The sequence below is a fragment of the Amphiprion ocellaris genome, chromosome 14 (assembly GCF_022539595.1).
Source record: "Amphiprion ocellaris isolate individual 3 ecotype Okinawa chromosome 14, ASM2253959v1, whole genome shotgun sequence".
Lineage (NCBI taxonomy): Eukaryota > Metazoa > Chordata > Actinopteri > Pomacentridae > Amphiprion > Amphiprion ocellaris.
In genome coordinates this window covers 25,843,965-25,861,042 of record NC_072779.1, presented here as the reverse complement: position 1 = coordinate 25,861,042, position 17,078 = coordinate 25,843,965, and the positions used below count along the sequence as shown (strand labels likewise).

The 17,078-nt window shown below is 39.4% G+C and overlaps 1 protein-coding gene across 1 annotated transcript in view; it reads left to right on the top strand.

The window, feature by feature from the left end:
* med13a (mediator complex subunit 13a) overlaps positions 1-14,996 on the top strand; it is an 87,184-nt gene extending 72,188 nt beyond the window's left edge. Inside the window, exons 21-30 of the mRNA XM_023267427.3 lie at positions 81-312; positions 1,346-1,537; positions 2,360-2,583; positions 3,228-3,370; positions 3,470-3,628; positions 4,528-4,716; positions 5,191-5,333; positions 5,454-5,618; positions 13,503-13,603; positions 13,871-14,996. Of these exons, the coding sequence (XP_023123195.1) occupies positions 81-312; positions 1,346-1,537; positions 2,360-2,583; positions 3,228-3,370; positions 3,470-3,628; positions 4,528-4,716; positions 5,191-5,333; positions 5,454-5,618; positions 13,503-13,603; positions 13,871-14,003 (1,681 nt within the window). The 3' untranslated portion in view covers positions 14,004-14,996. The remainder of the gene's footprint in view (positions 1-80; positions 313-1,345; positions 1,538-2,359; positions 2,584-3,227; positions 3,371-3,469; positions 3,629-4,527; positions 4,717-5,190; positions 5,334-5,453; positions 5,619-13,502; positions 13,604-13,870) is intronic.
* Positions 14,997-17,078: the final 2,082 nt, after the last annotated feature.

Genomic DNA, 17,078 nt, shown 5'->3' with positions numbered 1-17,078 from the left:
AGTAAAGTGTGTAAAAAACTAAGAACTGAGCTAAGGAAAAGAATAGTATTGTAAAACTGCTCTTCTTGTGTTTTCCCCAGCACTTTGGAACGAGAGAAGGTGGGCGTACCTACAGATGGGGAGTCCCACGCTGTCACGTACCCACCTGCCATCGTTGTTTACATTGTGGACCCCTTTAGCTATGAGGAGGCAAGCAGCAGTCCAGGGCCAGTGCCGGCCCACTCCAGTGTGTGGACATTGGGTTTGCTACGCTGCTACCTTGAGATGCTTCAGTTCCTTCCCCCACACATCCGCAATTCGATTTCTGTACAGGTAAGTAGGCTTCCCAAGAGAGCAACATTTTTATTGCTGACCGTATTTTATTTAGTTTCCATGATGCTTAATGCATTAGGGGGAATGCATTAATTGTGTCAGTGTGAGTGTGTCAGTCACTCCTTAATGGTTAACAGATTGCTCTCAGTGGCTTCACTGCTAATATATCATCACCATTAGAAGCAGTAAATTGTTCATAGCATACCCTGAGTATACCAGAAAAATGTTAAACACTGTGATAATATAATCCACCATGGTTGCATTTACACCGAGCCTGTACCCAAGTTTACTATTAGTAGCTGAAATGGTTGACATTTCAGGGGAGGACATTTGTCATGTCCTTTTGGTCCCTGCTTATATTTGACAAATATTATTCATGTTCTCTGCCCTACTAGAGGGCAGTTTAACACACCAGAAGACCAGCCACCCCACTAACAGTCTTATGTTTTACCTGCAAAACACACATTTCAAGGTCTTCATTAATCATTTGTGCTGTCAGAACATATTTCCACACAGAACAGAAAGGAGTTCTTGGTCACTCTGCCTTTTGTTTCTTTCACAGTGTTGTAACAAAGTTATTTTAAGCCATATTTAAGTTTGTGTTATGTGTATACAGTGAAGTAGTAAAAAAAAAAGCAAAAATGATTTGGCTTCTTATTGTTAATTTAAATCACTTGTGTTTATGAGGCAGCCTTAATGTCTGCACAGTTATATTGGATTGCATTGCAAATGTATTATGTATGCATTATGAAGAAGAAGAAACTACACGACTGAAAGTTAACCATAAAAAGTTTTAATGAAGAGTTTTTCTGATTAATGGTCACAACACAAGTTGTAGATATTGCATGGTTTTTCCTTAAATATTTAAACACGTTAGGTAAATTTGCAGCATTAACCATATTTCTCTACTGGAGGGCACTTTGGCTCGAAGTCGGTTATAATAAATGTGCTGTACATATAAGAGTGACTCGACTTGCAGTAGATAGCTACAGTTTAGTTCCTTGTATCTCACTACTTGTCTTCTTTGTCCCAGATCGTCCCATGCCAGTACCTGCTCCAGCCAGTACGAGGTGAAGATCGTCATATCTATGCCCAACACCTCAAATCTCTAGCATTCTCTGTCTTCGCTCAGTGCAGACGGCCACTGCCCGCCTCCACCAATGTGAAGTCACTGACAGGCTTCGGCCCGGGCTTGGCCATTGACACAGCACTGAAGAGCCCTGAGGTACATGCGATGCACAGCCAAGTGGTAGCAGTTGCACTCTAATTGCTTTGACATAATCCATCTGCAAAGCAGAGACAGTTGTTAAGCATGCAGTTTCAGTTCACTTCTTTAGCTGCTCCCTTTTGGCACCATGAGTTAGCATTAGTGTTAGCGTTCTGGGTCGTCTGATCGATATGCAAGCAAAGAGAAGCTGACACTATGGCCCCAGCAACAGCGTTTTGGTTGCTTACAGCGTTCCAGCAAAACATGAACCTGACCTGATTTGACCCTGCCGGCTGTGTTCAGTCAGCCTCTGAAAAGAAAGAAGGCAATGAGATACAGAGTTTTTAGCGCTAACCATCCTCAAAGTTTGTTTTTTTTTCTTGCTGGAACAGGACCAAAGGAACTTGTAACCCTCTGCTACTCTAGAGTTTTCTTTCCATTATCTGCTTGGGTAGTTCCCTGAGACCTTCATAATGGGATCCTGACTCAAGGTTTAGACAAAAGGGCCCTTTAGATCAGGACCTAATTCAGTGGACTTCCTTCCTCACAGCAGGTGTTACCTTTTTCTTTTAACACAGAGACAAATCTTAAGCTGCCTTGCTGGGATACCAGGTATATTGACGGGGAATGGGAAGGAGACAATGACATTTTTTTCTTGTACAGATATATACTATGTGAACAGAAGTTAGGATGAGAAGTATACATTTTCTGCTAAAGATTTTCTCGCGGTTATATATACTCAACTTCCAATCACCTTGCAAAAAATCTGTATCTATCAAGTTTTTCTTTCAATTTCTGTTGAAGAATTTGTCCTAAGTCTTTTATCCTTTCTATCTGCAGAGGCCAGAGTGTCTGCGTCTGTATACACCTCCTTTCATCCTCGCACCAGTAAAGGACAAACAAACAGAGCTTGGGGAGACATTTGGTGAGGCATCGCAGAAATACAACGTTCTGTTTGTAGGATATTGTTTATCTCATGACCAGCGATGGCTTCTGGCTACATGCACTGACCTGTATGGGGAACTCCTAGAGACCTGCATCATCAACATAGATGTGCCCAACAGGTAGGACCATCATCAGCACTACATAATAACCTACCATCTGTCCACTTTTATTACCATCACTTCTCAGCACCTAAAGCCACTGGATCTCCAGACTGGTTTTTGAGTTACTTTGGGTTTTTCTCACTTTGAGTTATGTTGGGAATTTCGAGATCAATACTTTCACTGAACAAACAATGATGTATGACAAAGTGACAAAATGACTTGCAAGTCGTTTTTGTAGTTTTGCCCATTGAATTAATTGGAATATCAAACACTGTAGTGCTCATGCCAGTGTAGTAAAGTGTTGAAAGTGACTTCACACCATCCTGCACACTTTTGAGTGGTTAGTTTTTGTCACAAAAGGTGCATATCAGCTGTTAATGGCACTCAAAATGTGTCTGCTTGATATCTAAACTGTGATTTCTTCCTCTGTTAGCTCATGCTAGCTGTCAATTGACACTTTGTGCAGAAATATATGTAGATTAGACCTGAGAGGAAAAGCACATAGCTGCCCGTCAAGCACAAATTCCTGAGAAGAGCCTTCATCTGTGTGAAGATCTTGGGCGCACAGTATACAGTTTTATCAGCCACTTCTGAATGGTTGCAATATGCAGTGTATTTACATTTTGAGAGTGCGTTTTGACATGTCTCTATGTATTTCACAGGGCACGGAGGAAAAAGGGGTCTGTCCGGCGGCTCGGCCTACAGAAGCTGTGGGATTGGTGCTTGGGACTGGTGCAGATGACATCTGTTCCCTGGAGGGTGGTGATTGGCCGATTGGGCAGGATAGGACACGGAGAGTTAAAAGGTAAGGGTTGAAAAAAAACCCCCACAGCATTCATGTGTTTTCATACCAGTGTGTCACTTGGTCAGTCATCCCTGTATATCTCTTTTCTTGATGTCCCAGACTGGAGTATTCTGTTAAGCAGGAGAAACCTCCAGTCACTCAGTCGGCGTCTGAAGGAAATGTGTCGAATGTGTGGTATTTCCGCCTCAGACACTCCCAGCATCCTCAGTGTGTGCTTGGTTGCCATGGAGCCGCAGGGATCCTTTATCATCATGCCAGGTACAATGTGTGCATGTGACGAAGATTTTAAATACACTTACTATTTGTTTGAATGCACGCTTCTTATCTGAGTGACATTACTCCACCCAGAGAGGCAGCACAGATCTCTGTGTGTGTGTGTGTGTGTGTTTGTGTGGGGCGTGATGGATGGCAGCAGCATATCACAATGTATGTCCCCTCCTTGTCCAGAGCAGATTGATGGCAGGGAAGATCGTGTACCTTTTGCTCATAAAGCACTACCTCTCAGATGCCCATTGATCTCAATGCAGTGTGATGGAGAGTCAGATCAATGGGTTTATTTTGGGAAACGAGTGGGGGATTGTCAGTGCATCATACCAGGATTGTGTTGAGCTATGCTGGGCTGACGACATCTCCTTTCTAAAAACCTTTTCAAGCTGAAAGAGATTAGCAAGGCTGTGTTAGCCTCAGATGACTTTGACTAAGGGGGCTGGCACTAAACATAACAGCTGTTCTGACATTTTAAATCTAGTTTCTTACATGATGTACATATGAGGAAACATTTTGATAAATTTTAAACCTTACCTCTGTGACTTTAACTTATCCAATCAATTCAACTATGTATTAGTATTTAACCAGTCATTTCTTTCAGTTTGAATTCTGGAGTTGCAAGTGGGGTTATTTTAATCACATATTTTAAAACTTTAATTTGTTGCTCAGATGAAGATGTTACTTGTATATTATTGACATACTCATTATTATGTTGCAATGAAATCAGTTAAAACCAGTGATATATGGACAGTTTGCTCAGTAAAGGCCAGTCAATTGATTTTATTCATGCTAGATAAAAGGATCGTGAGAAGGATTCCCTCCCATTTTGTTTGATCCTCCTTCACTGCACTCTTTATTGACTGTCTCTTAACTCCTCTGTGTCCCATCAGACTCTGTGTCGACAGGCTCAGTGTTTGGCCGCAGCACCACCTTGAACATGCAGACGTCCCAGCTGAGCACCCCACAGGACACCTCCTGCACCCACATCCTGGTCTTCCCCACCTCTGCCTTCGTCCAAGTTGCCAGCTCTAATTACACCAACATCGACACCAACATCGACATCCTGAACGCCACCACTGGTCAGTAGCACTGCTTCATCTGTCTTGCAGTTGTTGTCTGGGATTTCTGTTTTTTTTTTTTTTATTGAGTACAGCTCATCCTATTTGCTGGACCCCAAACAAACTCACAGCAATGTAATGTTTACTTTTTTCGATTTGCACTGTTTGTTTCCAAACACTTGCTGTTTACTTCCCCCAGTTATTTGAGGGTCTGCGTTGTAGTAGTGTATGCTTAATGCATTTGCAGCAGTCTTGAGCAATTTGAGCTGATTTACTTTTTGAAAAATATGTTTGTCAGAAATGTGAAACATGTCAACTCGCACTGTATTGTATGGTGAATGGCAAACTGACCCCTGCTGGCACTATAAGTTAAAACTTACACTGTGGAAGTTCATCATATAGAATATCATATCTTAACATACAAACTCAAGGAAGGGTATTTTCTAACGAGCATGTGGTTGCAAACCTATTGAGTTATTCTCCTGTTCTTCACAGATGGGTCTGATGCCATTGGGATCTTTGACCTGTTGGACCAGGAGAATGAGCTAGTGGACCCAGACATCATTAACATCTCACCCACCACCTCACCAGTACACTCCCCTGGCTCTCATTATCACCATGGAGGTGATGGCAGTAAGGTAAGACAATATGCACGCACACACACACACACACAGTCAGTCAGTTGAAGCACTTAAAGAGTAATATACAACATGATAAATGAACAACAGAGCTAATATTAAGTTTGCGCCTTGTTGCAGGGCCAGAGCACAGACCGTATGGAGTCCCATGAAGAGGTTCCTAACCTCCTGCAGCAGCCTCTAGCACTTGGCTACTTTGTGTCCACAGCCAAAGTCGGCCCACTACCTGACTGGTTCTGGTCAGCCTGTCCACAGGCTCAGAACCAGTGTCCACTCTTCCTCAAGGTAACACTCCCTGCCTCTCTCATATGGTTATGTGTAGATTTTTTATTTTTTTTTAAGAGTTGTCTTGAAACACAAGTGTTATATAAAACAATGATGGTAGGTCATGTTGCATTAAAGGTCCAAAATGAGCTGTAACAAGACCACTACAGTAAACCAGTTAGACTTGATATTGTTCTTTGACGGTTTCAGTGATAATTCATTTTCCTTAACCGACCTATTCAAGGCAAAATGCCAGTGTCCTACCTATTGTTTAAGTGAGACTTACACCATATTCAGCATATTCAGAGCATCCATAGGTGTGCTGCAAAATGTATAGAATTACAGGTTACACTTGTACAGCGTATGGTTTTGGCAATATAAGACAGTGTACTTTCATTTTGGGATTGTTGTGTGTGGTTTTTGAGACTTCAAGTGTTTCACAGAGTTTGTGTGATATGGCTAAGTTGACCTATACAGATTATAGTAGAGTACAAGTTTTAGTAAAAGTTTTACTTTGAAACACGGTGGTGCATGACTATCGTTTTCAGATTTATTGTTAGTTGTCTAAGCACATCAGTGATGTTAAGTTGGCTAACTTTACATGCTTTATTTGGATCCATGTGCATGTTTATAGATATGGATAATGCTTGCTAAGTTGTTTGCCTATAGTTTTGTCATATTTGCCATGTGAATGGTATGTATAATGTGTTTCATGAATGGGTGGTGTTTGCATAAAGTTGTGTGTTTTTTATGAACCTGTTTTCCTAATTTTAAGTACGGTGTAGTCTTAATAGTATTCATTGTGGCGTAAACTGCTAATCCATAGTGCATGAAAATGAATGGGATTTATAATGTAGCATCTATATTGTTTATCTTCATTTGACTACTGAGTATTGAAGACAACACATAGCTTTATCTGACACTGTTGAAGGTACCGTAAATCAACAAATGCGGAAAGCTTGACTGACATGATTGAGGCACAGATTGTCCATTGTTTTGATTAGCTAGTTATTGTGAAAGGATATGTACATATCCATGTTGGGGCATTAACCCTATTTGAAGCCCATTATTATCTTTGTGAGTATTATTAATGAATAATAATTAAAAAATCATTCCAGATTCCAACAAATCAGGCATAAGTCAGACAATTGAAACAATATTTAAACTCCCTTTTTGTCTGGCACCAGTTTGGACTAGTTTGAATATAGTGGTTGTTTTTATCAGCACATGGGCTAATGAGGTTTGGCTGGGGAAAGGGCAATAAAATTGCCCTTTTGGGGTTTTTTGCACACATAGAAAAGGTTTCAAAAATCTTAAACTGTGTTTTGGATAGTTGATGGAGTCTATTTGTTCCTCAAGTCCAAGTATAAATGTTCAGTTTTTCAGATATACCTGGTCTAAAGGCATTTTTATAAATCTAACAGTAGTTTCACAAATGTGAAAGTGGGTTATAAACAGTCTTTAACTTGGATATCTTCACACTCTTTAACAACAGTAAATGGATAAAAAGACAGCTATAGTTGTTATGTTATATTAAAACTGAGTTGAGTGTTTGTCAGTGCTATTTTAGAGATGAGACTACTTAAAGCTGTTGTCTAAATAAAATGGTCAGTGTGATTCAAACAAAAAAAGATTGAGGTGGTTGAATTGTATCGTACATCAGTACCTAGACCACTGCTTCCCCAAGCTAAATTGCTTCTCATGTCCAAATATAGGTTAAGGTGTACCCTTCAGAAATAAAACAAGCAAAACACAGATTCAGAGTACAATTATGTTAAGTCACAGTATGAACTGAAAGACACTCAGCTCCTCTCAAAGTCGGCCTTGAAAGTAGGCTGACAGTTTAAATGAAAATATGAATGACTGCAGTGAAAGAAATTCCATTTAACTAGGTTAAGGGAACAGCGTAATTCTTCCCTCTTTAGCTGCCACTTGACAGCATAAAGGAAATAAGTGATAAGGAACTACACTGCCTGTCCAATAAAAAGTTTCCACTTGGATTTAACTAAGCAAATAGGGAAGAGCCTTCCATTGGATAATTACTGCAGTGATGAATATGTTTCAGCTGACAACAACTTATTTAACCCTAACTGATGCAGTTAATAGCTTCTCACTTCTTAAACAATCATGTCAGAAGACACATCCTATGGTCATGGAAAGGATGTTAATCTGTTTCAGAAAGGCCAAATTATTGGCCTTCATCAAGCAAAGAAAACTAAGGAGCTTTCTGAAACTACTAAAATCGGGTTAAGAACCGTCCAACACATTATTAAAACCTGGAAGGATAGTGGTGAACCATCATCTTTGAAAAGCAAATGTGGTCTTAACAAACTCTTAGATAATCGTAGGAAATCAACAGTAGAACTCACGGCTATGTTTAATAGTGAAAGTAAGAGCATTTCCACATGGATAATGTGAAGGAAAGTCAAAGCATTGGGACTAAACAGCTGTGTAGCTCTACGAAAACCACTGATCAGCCAGACTAATCAGAAAAAAAAGGCTTCAGTTTGCTGGGGAGCATAGAGATTGTACTCTGGAGCAATGAAAGAAGGTCATGTGATGTGATCAGTCCAGATTTATCCTGTTCCAGTGTCATGGGCGCTTCAGGGTAAGAAGAGAGGCGAATGAAGTGATGCACTCATCATGCCTAGGGGCTACAAGCCTGTGGGGGTTAGGGTAATGATGTGGGGTTGATCAGGTGCAGCAATATTATATGCCCAAAGAAGCTGACTTTCTGAATATACTGAATGACCAGGTCTGTCCATCAATGGAGTTTGTCTTCCCTGATTCCAAGATGACAATGGCAGGATTGAGAATCTTTGGGATGTCCTGGAGAAGAATTTGTGCAGCAGTCCAACTCTCTCATCATCAATATAAGATCTTGGTGAAAAGTTAATGCAACTCAGGACAGAAATAAATGCTGTGACATTGCAGAAGCTTATGGAAATGCCATGGCGAATGTGTGTTGTTCTCAGAGCCATAGGCGGTCCAATGAAATAGTAGAGTGTGCAACTTTTTTTTGGACGGGCAGTGTATACTCAGTGTTTAACTCCAAACCATGGAAAACCTACCCAAAGTCAGTGTGCTGGCTGTGACTGCTCACTCTGTAAGTGCTCTATAGTTGGGCTCAGAGACACCTTGTCGCAGTCAGTACAGTACCTGTCAGTCAGGCAGTTCTGTGCTTTGTTTTGGTTATTCCCATGAAAAGGCCATTTCACACATAGAGGCGGAGCCAAAATAAGCTTTGACCTTCAGTGCACAGGAGGAAAGGAGAAAAGAGGAAAGTTTTCCCTGCTCACTAGTCCACAAAAATTATCGTTCTTTGACCTGGTTTGCTTTCAGTGTCACTCTGCTGTTCACTTATTTACATGTCCACTTCATTTGGTAAAGAAAATCCACCCTGCACTCTGATAGTCAGTGTCAATGGAAAGAAATGGATTTGTGATGAATTTAACAAGTCCTCCATGTCATGCATTTCCTGAAAACACCTGTCAAACTCAGCTACCAGAACTGTTCAGGATGAAATTCTCCTACAATCTATGCCAGTGTCTCCACATTTTGGCAGTTTGTAAGTCTCCTGTTTTTCAACTGAGACTTCCACTTTGGCTTTAATTGCAGTTGCAATGCTAATTATGTCATCACATGATATGGTTGTGTACTCAGAGAGGTTAGTGGAAAAATCCTGCTGAATTGTATTACTAGTCTAAAACCTAGACATTCATGCCTCCACAGCCTTAAATTTGTCCATCTTCCTTATTATAACCTGTCTCTTTCTTCTAACTATTTGGGTGTACACTCACTGGTGTAGTTTTTAAAAGATTGTACATAAATCATTTCAACATTAAAACAAAAACAGAAAACATCCCAGTGGTGTGCATGTTGGTCGTGAGAGCTGGTTCACTCGATGGAACCAAAGCCGCTCATTAAGTATTCACCTAATTCACTAATTCACGAGTTTTATTTCACAAAGCAAACAATGGTTGAAAGCTTAAAATGAATGAAAATAAATTGACGGTGATGACAATGCCAGTGAAAAGAAACGGTTGAGAGGATAAAACCCTGCCTGGCTGTGTGTACAGAATGTGTGAGCTTTAGTGTGTGGTTGCAATAGACAGGTGGAGAGAGCAAGTTAGACTCTTCATTTAACAAATTAGTTAAGGATTTAATTGCCGTGCCCTGGCCATTATAAAACTAGATAAATAAGAAATGAACAGTGAAGTCAGATTAAAGGCTACATAAATTGAGGAGGTTGGAGGTACACTACCAATCAAAAGTTTGGGGTCACCCAGACAATTTCATGTTTTCCATGAAAACTCACATTTTTATTCATGTGCTAACATAATTGCACAAGGATTTTCTAATCATCAGTTAGCCTTTCAACACGATCGGCTAACACAATGTACCTTTAGAACACAGGAGTGATGGTTGCTGGAAATGAGCCTCTGTATTCCTATGTAGATACTCATTAAAAATCAGCCGTTTCCAGCTAGAATCGTCATTTACCACATTAACAATGTCTAGACTGTATTTCTGATTAATTTAATGTTATCTTCACTGAAAAAAAACGATTTTCTTTCAAAAATAAGGACATTTCTAAGTGACCTCAAACTTTTGAACACTAGTGTATGTTGGGAAGGCTGATTTTCTGCACGTTTTGTCATGTGTGGTCTGAGATGTTTTGTGTACAAAGTTGACAGTCAGACCTGAGAGTGCTGAGTGATGATACATACTCAGCCTTTTTCACAACAGACATGTTATGGTTTGTGTAACTGATGAATGAGACTCGTAGAAGACTGCACACATGAGTGAATGAATGACATGAACAATGGTTGCTTTCCTTTTATGTCTTCATATATAACACCATGGTGTTAAGAATGCCTTTAAATGATTAAGTGCCAGGTGTATCCTGTGACCAAAACACTGCAACTTTGTTCAATGGTTTCTTCAACCATGTTAGTGTGTTGTAATGGACAAAACTATTTCCCTCTTATACCAAACTGCAGTTTTTTCAAGTGAGACTTAAAAAAAATGATATTGCAATGGTAGGCCTAAATAGATAAAATAATTACAATTCCTTTTATTTATTTTACATACAGAAAAATAAGTTGTCTTTTGTCCTACAAAATGCCGAGCAGTAGGTGAAGGTTTAGGGTTCATACTAGACGTCATACCAGAAGTTCTGTGTGCATGTTATATTTTGCCATCCCAAACTGTGATTACTGTCCACAATATATTGTTTGTTAGCCATAACTAAGGGAAATGATAATGTAAAGTGCTTACAACCTAAACTAGATGTGGAGGCTTTTCAATGCAATTGATTAAGGGGTGTTAAAATACTAAGTATCCCCCAAATTATGCTTTGTTATTGACCTGCCTTTGTTGTCAGAGTAAACTATGCAGATATCAACCCTGACCCAAGCCTTTTTTGGGTGCTTTAAAATAGCAAAATTAGTCACAAACAGACCTGAAAGAAAGATTGGCTGAGGAAACTGTAACTCTTTTCCTAGCCTTTCAAAAGTAACTCTGACACGTCTAAGTGAAGTCTAAAACAAGTGACACCTTCCAAGTTTCAAAGAGTCTTGTGGATAATCTGTTCCTTAGAAAACAAGCACTGTAATACTGTAGTGCTTCGTTAAAGCCACAGAGCCTGTAGCATTTCAATTAATTGTATATCTTAGTTTAAAAATGCACACAGGCAGATGTAATTCACTTTAACAGAGCTGTATTGAGCAATTTAAAAGTGTTTAAACTGTGGTTGGGGGAAGGGAAGAAGGAATGGATAAGGGAAGGAGAGAGAAAAGGGGTGAGGGATTCAGGAGGAAGGATGCTCTGCTGACACTAAGGCCTCTTCTTTTCCTCTCCCTCCTCTGGTGCTTTCTTTTCCTTCAGCCTTTCCTCTCCATCCTTTGTTTCACCCCTTTCTCCATTTCTTCTATTTTACTCTTCTGCTTTTTCTTCTCATCTTGCTACTGTTGAACTTTCTTTTCCAGGTGCTTCTGCTCCTTTGTGGTAAATGCAAGCTCCTGGAAAGAGACAGGATATTTTAGAATCTACTAAACTGTGAAGCAGTCTGAAACAAGCTGTTAGGATCCAACAAGATGCTGTTGTGAAGTAAAACGATGAGCTGAGGCTGCGTACCTGAGGCTGGTTGTTCTGGAGATGAGGAATTTGATCTCCTCATCTGTCTCGCTTGCCTTCATTTTCCATTCGTCCTTTTTAAACATTTCTCACAGACCTTCTCCACCTCCTGCACTGTCCTCCACATTTTATCTTTGCGAGCCATGTACTCTTTGAGGCCAGGTTCTAGAGTATCACAATGCTCTTCTGTTGCTCTTAACTCCTCTTCAGCTCCTTGTCTGAGAAGGTGCTGAAGAGGGACATCTGAACAGGGACATCCAGGGTCTTCCTGTTTTCTTGTGATCCTTTTAAGGCACTTAGCATTTTGCTTTAGCTGCTCTCAGAGATGGCTCATCTCCTTCCTATGCCTGTCTTCCAGGAAGACAATCTGTTCCTTCAGAGATCTGTTATCCTCATTGGGAGACTTTATCTTTGTTGATAACGGAATAGAGGGCATCTTTTAGTCTCTGCACAACTGTGTTTTAAATGAGCTGATCAGAGCATTGCTGCTTCATGTAACTGACCTGGATGGATTTGGCACAGAGCCAAATGCCTGTCACATAGAAACACATGTAGTCAGTGCTAACAGTGGACAAAGAAAAACACAACACTGTATACTTAATTCTACAGGTCAAACTACTGAGCACTACACAGCAAAATTCTTACATATTTTATGAAACCTGGAACTTTCAATATCCAGTTATTAATTATTAGAAGTGCTTATTAATTAAGTTTGAAGTTGAATTTGGGTCCTGATGGATAAAATATTCTACACTGGCATTTGAAGGTCGATATTGATATCCCTTTTTAGGAGTTGGACAACAGGTGAATTGTTTTAGACTAACAAACTTCCTGTATTTGTTAGTTAAATGATAAAGTACAGGTAAAATGTTTAATGCAGTAAAAGTAAAGTAAAGATGTACATTAAAGAAAGGTAAAGACAAACATATGTCAGATCAATATTTGGTTTGTGCCAGCTACACCTGCACTATACTGGGTTTGGAGCAGGTTTTTTTGTGGACTTAGTCCATGTCAATGTCTCCTGTTTCATGATTGAACATGTTTTTATTTATTTCTTTTACTCTGGTTGGGTGTTTGGTCTCAGTGTGCTGCTACAGGATTAATTTGAGGCTGATCAGACACCTCCTGATAGTATCATGACAGATAAGAATCCACACATGTGCAAGTCCTTAAGGTTGTTTAAAAGCAACATCTCTAAATGGTAACTCCCATCCATCATATCAGCCTTGTGTCAACAGAAAAAGTACTGGAACACTTTAAAAACAAACAAAAAAAACCTGTAATTACAGCTGCGAAGTATGAAGACTGGAGTAACAAAATTCACCAATCACAGCGTTGTTTGATTTGTTTTAAAAAGGACACAAAGAAAGGTGCTGAGGCTTATGAGGGGTCTGTGTTAATTCACGGCCCCCAGCGAATACCTTGTTCAGCATTCCCATAAAACCACAACTGTGTTTAAAAAGGCTGTAAACTGTTAATGAAGTGCAATTTGTTTCTGTTGCATTTCGTTACTTGTGTGACCGTATCGGAACACGTCTAATTAAACCCTTGTGTGTAATTGCACAACTGAAAACTGCACATATAAAAGAAAGTGCAGTTTGTATTTGCAGCGTTATCCCTTATTTTCAGCTGGTTGCAGACTCGCTGCTGCTGCTATCACTCTGCTGTGAAAAGAGCTATAATTGTTTAGATGAGGTGTAATAAAAGGCTGATATGTTCATTGTAATACATCCGACACCCCCTCTCTCCCTTTGCTCTCTCTCTCAGGCCTCTTTGCACCTCCACGTGTCTTCAGTGCAATCAGATGAACTACTGCACAGCAAACACTCCCACCCCCTCGACTCCAATCAGACCTCAGATGTACTCAGGTAAACAGCACCACTATACACTCCGCCTCAAGTTAAGTGCACAAATTACTAGTGCCACCCTGCTGACTGTGTTTCCAGGGCGTGTTTTGTGTTTGTGGACTTTATCTCAAACGGACGTTATTTGTGCACAAATGCTAACACACAAAGTTTAACATGTAAATTCCATTTATATTTTTTAATTGTAACCCAGGACTGAATCATTGGTTTGTCACCCTGTACATACCTCTCAATGAAAGATTAAGTGTATTTTTTCCTTTACCTGAACAGATTTGTGCTGGAGCAGTACAACGCCCTCTCCTGGCTGACATGTGACCCGGCTACACAAGACCGAAGATCGTGTCTACCCATTCACTTTGTGGTGCTCAACCAGATGTACAACTTCATCATGAACATGTTGTAACCAACGGCCTGTTACATGAGGGATGTAGAGAAGCATTTCACCGAAGAGGAACACGACAGCTCCAAAGGTGTTTCATCACAAGTGAAGAAAACCAGAGTTGGATCCTGCATCCAGATGGGATTACATGGCTGCTCAAAGCCTCGCCAGTCCTGTCTCCCCATTTGTGGCTGTTACTGGTTGAGACAGTCCTGTCCCTGTCATTTAAAGACATGCACATAGAGACAAGGGAATAAAGAAGAGGGGCAAACCAGAAGTTAAGTCGCTATTAATGAACGTGAGAGAATGACAGATTGGTTGTCATGTTATGTAGCATGGCAGCACAGTCACTGGCCAGTCTGCATTGGAAAGACAAGTCTGTCTGTAAAGTTATTGGAAGAAAAGGGACATATTTGATCAAGGAAAAAACTCAAGAATGGATCTTTGGTTTTAAGACAAGAAATTCCTTTTTATTCCTTTGGATGAAATTGTATCCAAATGAAATGCCTGCATCTATCTTATTTATTGTAAGTTTTAAAATGTATAATTTGTCTTATTTCTTAACCTCTTTTATATATAAAAAAATGGAGAAGGTTTATATCACCTTCCTGCTTTAAAGCAATTGGTCTAAGATATATGTAATCGTCTTAATTAATAAAACAACCAGGAAAAATCCCATAAAAATTAAAGTCCCAGTAGGTTGCATTTAGAGTATTATTTTTTGTAATGGAGACAGAATATTTGTATTGTCACAATGTACAGAAGAATTAGAGTGGAGAATTATGTTCCATGCCTTTGAGCATGAAAGACTTACAGCAAAGCTGTAGCTTCAGAGGACTTGTACAGCAATGAACTTCACTGTGTTCAAATAAAGAGGTACATTGTTGTATATAGTATTTTATACCACACATTTAGACACAAAAACCAAACGGCAATATATATAAATAATTATATATGAATGCCATGCCAGCAGTTGGTGGTGTGGCTTCTGTTTTAGGAATAAAGTGCGTCAACTTATTTTTCTGTGCTTGTGGTTATTGCTTTGGGGAGGGGGACTGTGATGTGCAATTGGACAGTGACACCAATAATGGAGTGAGAGGAGAACTATTGGCAACTCTTGGAAGTAGCTGAACTCAGGTTTGAGACTTTTTTTAACAGGTGAAAGAAAAGAGTGCTAGAATGAGTGTCTTAATGGCAGACGTGCAGTGTCCTTTTCAGCACGTCACTCAACTTCACTGTACCTCTCCTCACTCTGATTGGCTGAGGTCCAGCTCTTTTGGCACCACTTCTGATTGGTTATGGATACATTTAGACCAATCCCATTTTACTTCAATGTGAAGGTAAATGTGTGGTGTAAATGAACTTTAACCAGCTGTGGATGGCTGCCCTTTGCAGTGTTTGTGCACAGAAGAAGATGTACTGTCTGGATTTCTCCTTTTCAGAGGAAGACTGTACTATTGAGAATCCAATGATATTGCTCTTTATCTTGCATATTTGCCAACATTTGTTGGTTTTCAAATTTGACCATCAAAATGTATTTGGTCTTCTTTTGAGTGTAGATAAATACATTCAATATTTAATAAACCTCTGAAAATGTATTTTGCCATGTTTTCTTTTTGGAAAACCATGGTCGTTTGCAGCAACCATCTGCTTCTACTGCAAGCTTGTTACCGCACTCTCTATTCACAAGTGGGAAAGGCATTGAAATAACCCTGCATAATAATTTGAGTCAGATATCTTACTTGTAAATTGCTGAATTGCCCCTGGGTCATGTAGTAGCAGCTGGCAGCTCATTCTTTTGAGAATTTCCTGCATTTCCTCTCGCTGTCAGCAGCCTTTGCGTAAACAGAGGTCCTGCTCTGCTTTCCTTCATTTCTCAGCAACTGCTGTCAATGTGCCCTTGGAAATGTAGTGGAATTTACACTGACACCATGTCAGTGACTGGCTAGGTCGAAGTCTGCAACATTTACGTGAATGTTCTAAATATTTACTGATCAATAGACACTTGGGATGTTTGATTAAGGCCTCATGTAACCGTAAAACCAAGTATACCAGGACAACTTAGATCACATGCTATTATACAGTTACAAAATACTGATGTGCATTAGGGATGTTGCTGTTACACTCGCATTGCCATTAACAGTGACGTTCAAAAAATATGTTATAGGTATCTTATTCCACATGCTAATTTCCTAAATAAACCAACACCAGTACCTATCTAGTTTGACACTCCTGCATTCTGAGTAGGGATGCATAAAATTATTATTTCCACTGTTGATTAGTCTGCCAGTTATTTTCTTAATTAATTGATGAGTAGTTTGGCCTATAAAATATCAGAAAGGACGAAAAATGCTGATCAATATAACATAACAAATGTCTAGTGTTGTCCACAGCCCAAAGATAATCAGTTTACAGACAAAGACGAGGAAAGGAACCAGATAATATTCACATTTTAAAAGCTGGTGTTGTGGACCCTTCTTGAAAAATCTTTTCCACTGTGCTGCCATAACAGGGCTCCGCTTCCTGACTAGCGCATTTCAAACAGTCCAAAATATGTTGCCTTCATTTGGCTTATGTTTTCTCACTCAAAATAAAATACCAAATATCTCTAGTTCTAATGTGAGGTTAAAGACTGCACTGATCCTGGTTCAACACATTTATTTTCATGTTTGAAGGAACAAAGACTCAAACCCAGCCCTTCCTTTTCTCACTCCTGCTCATCAACTTAATAATTACAATAAATCCAAAAAATATTGTTCCAGATATTTTTGGACATTACAAAATAGACAACAAAAACATGAATGAAAGAAATGATTAAACTCTGGAAAATATCATTTGTAGTCAATGCAAAAAACGTGGCTCCAGTATCTGTAATCTAAGAATTTTTTTTTTCTTAAACAATCACTCAAACCAATTAATCAGTTCTCCAAATAGTTGATAATTAATTTAATAGACTACTAAGAAAATTAGAAATGAATATAAATCATGACAGTACTATTTTTTTCAAGTTATCTTTAAGTATCCTGATAATATCATTTTTTAAAATTTTTTTTGGGACAAACTAGTCATTTGAAAATCTGATGTGTTACCCCCCAAATG